General features: G+C 37.3%; 1 protein-coding gene across 1 annotated transcript; it reads left to right on the top strand.

The window, feature by feature from the left end:
* Positions 1 to 1,092: 1,092 nt before the first annotated feature.
* Positions 1,093 to 5,817, top strand: LOC149621221 (uncharacterized). Its single transcript, XM_089854728.1, has 5 exons — positions 1,093 to 1,140; positions 1,203 to 1,334; positions 1,426 to 1,595; positions 1,677 to 1,720; positions 4,160 to 5,817. The coding sequence occupies exons 1-5, from the start codon at positions 1,093 to 1,095 to the stop codon at positions 5,350 to 5,352; spliced, it is 1,587 nt and encodes a 528-aa protein (XP_089710854.1). The 3' UTR covers positions 5,353 to 5,817.
* Positions 5,818 to 6,134: the final 317 nt, after the last annotated feature.

The following is a 6,134-nucleotide window of genomic DNA, read 5'->3' as shown; positions in this document are numbered from 1 at the left end:
GCCACAAAACAGAATCCACAAAAATGCCACATAATTTATCATGCCTTTCCTAAAGACGAAAGACGTAGCATTTGGATAAACAAATGTAGGAGAAAAGATGTTTTTAACCCGTCTACAAGTGTTATTTGTTCCATTCATTTTAATGAGGAAGATTATGAGCGTAATCTCAACGCAGAATTGTTAAACTATCAACCAAAAAAACATGGAAAGCAATTAATGAAAACTGCAATTCCCACCCAAAACCTAGGTATTGAGGTTTTAATCTGTGATACTACAAGAAATGAAAGGCAAGCACGAGCCCGAAAACGAGAAAGACAAAAAATCGCTAAGGATGTGTTAAACTCAGAGTCAACCTCAATTAATTTTGACTTGGCTAATTCGGAGCAACAAAACCAGGCTGTTAGCGAACTTAGCGTTGAAAATATACCAAAAAAGCGCAAGTGTTGTAGTTGTGAATCTTTAGAAAAAGAACAGAACCTACTTAAAATTTGGCAATCAAGGTATTCAAATATGAAGCAAAAATATAAAGAAAATCAGGGAAGTTAACTCTTTAAAAATCGAAAAACGTATATCGGAAATTTCCAACAAACAACTGAAAAAAGAACTTAAGCTTTTGAAAACTAAGAAAAACAAAAAATAACTATTAAACCGCAAATGTTCCGAAATACAGTACAAATTGTTTAAATTGTTTCAATAAAAATTGTTTAAATGTTTTGATAACTTCAGTTTTAAATTTTAATAAACAAGTTATTTAAAATTATTTAATATGTATTTTATTTATTTAAAAATGCCGCGCTTCTATAAAGTAGCGAATAACCTATTCCATAGCGCGTAGTAAATATATCTCGGGCGCTCGCGGAGGTCGGATTCTGACGTCACGTGCGAGGAGAGAAAAAAAACGCGAATTCGGAATTGAGCGTTGGCACCCCTTGCTGCTGCGCTACCCGCCATTGGTTTAGAGTTCAATGCTCATCAGCCATTAAATGGCTGATGAGCATTGAACGTTTGTAAATGTCCTGCCAACGAAAAATTTCACTCTCATTGGCTAGAAGTTTAGAGGATAAAGCTCCCTTGTTTTATTCATCATTAAAAATGAGAATCATCGAAGTTCTGTCACGTCATTGGTTTCCCCTCTCTCTTGTTTGTCCTTAATGTCCCATGGAAATCAGCTTTTGTAATGGAATCTTATTTAAATTTTTTAGTTTGACATTTTAATTTCAAACGTGAGAAAGGAGAGAATGGAAAATGAATTAACTATTAATGAGCAAGGAGATAAAATTGACAGGCTCAATAAGGTCAGAGAAGAATTGAAAAACAAAGTCATGAGTCTCAAGGTACGCGACATTGTTCATTTGATGAAAACGCAAATATGAGGTTAGGTATTAGCAATATTCATTAATCATTGTTAATTGTTCAAAAAATTAGGAGAAAAATGGAGAAATTCAAAAGGTTAACAATGTATCAGTGAAAGTTGAACCAGTTGATTATTATTCAGAGCCAAAAGTTGAACCAGTTGATTATGATTCAGAGCCAGATAGCAAAGCATTATCCCTACCAGTTGCGGAACAGCAACAATCTCAATCTCAAAATGAAAGGTATTGCAAGAGGAAAAAGGGTGCATTGATTTAATGATTTTGTTGTCAACACGTGTTTTTTATCATAATTCATCTGCGTAGTTCGGAAGGAGTCCCTACTGAGGACCAGAACCACAACCAGCCTGGTGTGTAAATTTTTACTTTAGTAGAAATATTGTAAGACTCCCCAAGTCACTTGCTGGGTGCACAATTCTTTGAACCACCCGCGGATAAGCTACAACAAAAGCCTCGACGAGTTTTACGGCAATTTCTAAAAGCCTTATTAGTCAGTGGTGATGGTATGAAGTTGGGCAAACACATTGTGGAACCCTTAAGGAAGTTGAAGAATGTGCATTATACCAGAAGTAAATAGGGGGAAGTACGTTTCTCCAGCTTTAGCCAGTGTAAGGCGTCCCTTTATTGTAAAATCACGCTTTGCGGCCCAAAATTTGAATTCATCCAATCAGAGTGAGGCAACTTTTCCAGGGAAATTTTCTTTCTTACGCCACCACTCGGTCATATAGTTAACTAAAATCGTTCAACTGGAAATTAGCATAGGCCTACAAAATTTGAAATAGTTTTTCGAAATAGCCGTTTTCTTTAAGGTTCTGGAACATATTTTTCCTATTTTCATATAATGAGACCGACTTCAATTCCTCTTTAGCCTTTTCTATAATTCAGGCTAGTTGTTAAGCTTAGGCAGAGGCTTAAGTTCATTTTAAAATTTTACGCATCTGATTCTAATCACAAATAAATTAATATAACCAGTAAATATTAGCTTTATTATTCTATTTTTTATATAGAAAACCTTCAGTTATTACTATTTTCTTCTGGTTATTATTAAAAACTTACGAGAACAGGATATCAGGCCGAATAAAATTATACGCTGTTACCAGGGCCAGGCAGTCGGCTCCGTACTCCGTAGTCCGTAGCTGGCCCCGGCCAGCTATGGAGTACAGAGCCGACCTGACTCTTGAGTTGAATATGCTAGAATGAACAGGAGCAGACGAGAAGAAAATAGTTTCGGGGAAGTGTATTCATCCGCGAGTTCCCGCCAAAAACGCGGTAGCGGAAAGGCGCGAAAAAAACCATAACTCGACGCCTCTCGAAACCCCCTTTGATACGTACTTCCCCCTATTTACTTCTGATTATACGTAATTATTATGTATTGAACTGATTTGATGGCTTAACATACAAGAATGAAATTCATTCGAACCCTGTAGCGAATGTGATTTTATTTCTGAACTCTACTGCTGATGCCAATCACAAAGATCAAGACATCGGTCCAAACAGAAACTAGTTCAAACTTCCCAACAGTCTTTTGAGGATCGACAGAGCATGCTGGGAAATAACTTATGATAATCTGATTGAGCTAAGATGGCACAGAGAAAGGCTTTAAAATATTATAATGGCAAAAGCAATAAAGCCAGAGCTTGAACGCCTCGATTATTATCGTTTATGATCGGATTAGAATTTTTATATGATAAGTGAAACAAATGTAGGCTTTACTTCAGCGAAATTACGTATGTTCGATTTTGGAAAAAGATTAGGCATTATTAAGTTATCTAATCAAACGATTGCCACTAGAATACTTATTTCTGTGAAATATTTGAGTTAAATGTTGGGAAGTGTAAATTCGCCTCATTTTCAGCTTTAGCCCAAAAACTCGCCCCTAGGTCCAAATATAAGTGTGCTTGCAGAATAGAGAATTTTTAATGTTAATTTGTAAATTACGCGTGAATATTACTAAGAAAAAATAGATGCGATTCTGAGAATCTTTCACTCCTAGTCCCCATTGTGTGTGAAAAGTGGGCGGATACTTTAGAAGGCTCGCGACTAGTTATGGGGTGTGATACGAGCTCCGTCCACATCTCATAGAATCATCGCGCTTTCCAGTAGGCCTGTGCGGGTAGTGATTTTTGGGTTTCGGGTCGGGTACGGGTAGTTGAAAAAAACTTCCAATCGGGTATCGGGTCGGGTACCTGGATTTCTAACGGGTACTCGAATAAGTAGGCCTAGCGAAGCTACCATTATTCGGGTGCTTTTCGGGTAGCAAAAAATCATATCGGGCACTTATCGGGATGAAATACTTTTATATGTGAAAAAAATAAGTGTCATGAAAGATTTGGATACCATTATGGCGAAAAGTACAAAAATAAGACGCTAAAGGTGGAATTCATAAACGTCGGACGCAACGGAATTTAGTACAGGCAAAGGCAGGGCGTCGTGCGCAAACTTCCGCCTTTTACGCACGACGCCCTGCCTTTGCCTGTACTAAATTGCGTTGCGTCCGACGTTTATGAATTCCACCTTTAAGCTATTAGCGAGGATTGAAATAATGAATAATACTGAGCATTGTGGAAAAGTTTACTCAAACTTAAGTTCTTCTAAGTTCAAGAAACTTTGCCAAACCAATACCCGACTGTCCTAAGCCTTGTCACGGGTAATGAGCGGGAAAATTTAAATATTCGAATAATTTCGGGTATTAAGAAATTAAGTTTTCGGGTATCGGGTACTCGCACAGGCCTACTTTCCAGATGTAACATGATTTTTTCTTTATGAAATGTATTTTTTGATTTGTGTAGGTAAACCCAAGGAAAAACATAATATTGAAGATAAAAGAGTTGTTGAACTTCGCTTCAAAATTCATAAAAGAGAACAAATCTTCAAATGTGATCAGTGTGAATTTTCCAGCACAAAGAAAAGTAATTTGATCAAGCACAAACTCATTCACTTTGGGGGAAAAGGAAGACCCTTCAAATGTAATCAGTGTGATTATGCCAGCAAGCTGGAGAGTAATTTGATCGCGCATGAACGCATTCATAGCGGTGAATTACCCTTCAAATGTGATCAGTGTGAATATGCCTGCACACGGAAGCATTATCTTATCGCGCATAAAAGCACGATGCATATTGAAACACCCTTCAAATGCGAGCATTGTGACTTTAGTAGTGTGTGGAAGCATTGTTTCATTAGACATCAACGTCTTTACCATGGTGTAAATCCCTTCAGATGTGATCAGTGTGAATTTGTAACCACAGAGAGTGGTCAATTGATCAGTCATCAGATCAGTCATCAGCGCATTCGCAGTAGTGAAAAACCATTCAAATGCGATCAGTGTGACTTTGCTTGTACTCGGAAGTATGATTTGGAAATCCATCAAAGCATTCACAGGGGGGAAAGACCCTTCAAATGTGATCTCTGTGACTTTGCAAGTACTCGGAAGTATGATTTGAACAAACATGAACGCATACACGATGATGAAAAATCCTTCAAATGTGATCAGTGTGACTTTGCAAGTATTCGTAAGATTGGTTTGATCAGACATCAACGCGTACACGGTGATGAAAAATCCTTCAAATGTGATCAGTGTGACTTTGCAAGTATTCGTAAAAATGGTTTGATCAGACATCAACGCGTACACGGTGATGAAAAATCCTTCAAATGTGATCAGTGTGACTTTGCAAGTATTCGTAAGATTGGTTTGATCAGACATCAACGCATTCATGGTGATGAAACACCATTCAAATGTGAGCATTGTGAATATGCAACCACACAGAGGAGTAGTTTGAACATACATCAACGCATTCACAGTGGTGAAAACCCCTCCAAATTCGATGAGAGTGAATACGCTATCGCGTGGAAGAGCTTATTGATCAAACGTCCACGCATTCACAGTGGTGAAAAACCCTTCAAATGTGATCGGTGTGGCTATGCATGCACGCATAGGGCTCATTTGATCAATCATCAACGCATTCACAGTGGTGAAAAACCATAATAAACCATTCAAATGTGAATAGTGACCTATGTTAGCGCGTGGAAGTCCTTATTGATCACACATCAACGAATTCATGGTGGTGAAAAACTTCGTATGGGATCATTGTGATTTTAGGTGAGCTGAAAGAGTAGTTTTATCAGACTCGTCAACGCATTCACAGTAGGGAAAAACACTTCTAATGTGATCATTGTGACTTTACCAGCAAACCCTTCGCACGTGATCGCAATAAATATTCAAAACCGCTAACCATAACTAAATATTCAAAAGAATTCTAAATGCTAATGTATAATCTTCATTATAGGTTAATACTACTAAATTTTTAACTTTTTAATTTTTTTACTTACTCTGATTTTATTATAAGTGAATTTTAATTGTTTGAGTTTCATTTTTAGAAAGAAAGTTAGTTGTACAAGCCTTTAATATTGTAACGAGTATTAAAATTAATAAAAATCTGTTTAAATGATATCAATTTTCAGTTGGTAATTCAATTGAAGTGCCTAACCTTGTAATACTGAGATAAATATATGGCCTATATTCATTTCATTTGGCAATATCACATCTCTTTCCTTTGAGATATTAACAAATGAAGTTTTTGAGCGGTGCAAGACTGTATTCGAGGTTTAGTATATGAATAGAACATTCCATTGTTTACTTGAAGAGAAACCAATAGACAGCGTACTCCCCTCAAGCCAAGAAGCAAAGCAACGTCCCGCCGACTCGTACTGCCTCGTCGAGCGCGTCAAGGGGCCAGACTTTCCAGCGCTGTTAGTCAGGCGTCGCTA

Source organism: Phalangium opilio, unplaced genomic scaffold (genome assembly GCF_054372755.1).
Source record: "Phalangium opilio isolate 3A_F unplaced genomic scaffold, DU_Popi_V2 ptg000209l_1, whole genome shotgun sequence".
NCBI lineage: Eukaryota > Metazoa > Arthropoda > Arachnida > Opiliones > Phalangiidae > Phalangium > Phalangium opilio.
This window is presented reverse-complemented; position numbering and strand designations above follow the sequence as displayed.

Coding starts and splice junctions, on each gene's coding strand:
- LOC149621221 (XM_089854728.1), top strand. CDS start 1,093: ATGAGAATCATCGAAGTTCTGTCACGTCATTGGTTTCCCCTCTCTCTT. Junction 1,141..1,202: donor ATTGGTTTCCCCTCTCTCTT/GTTTGTCCTTAA, acceptor TAAATTTTTTAG/TTTGACATTTTAATTTCAAA. Junction 1,596..1,676: donor TCTCAATCTCAAAATGAAAG/GTATTGCAAGAG, acceptor TCATCTGCGTAG/TTCGGAAGGAGTCCCTACTG.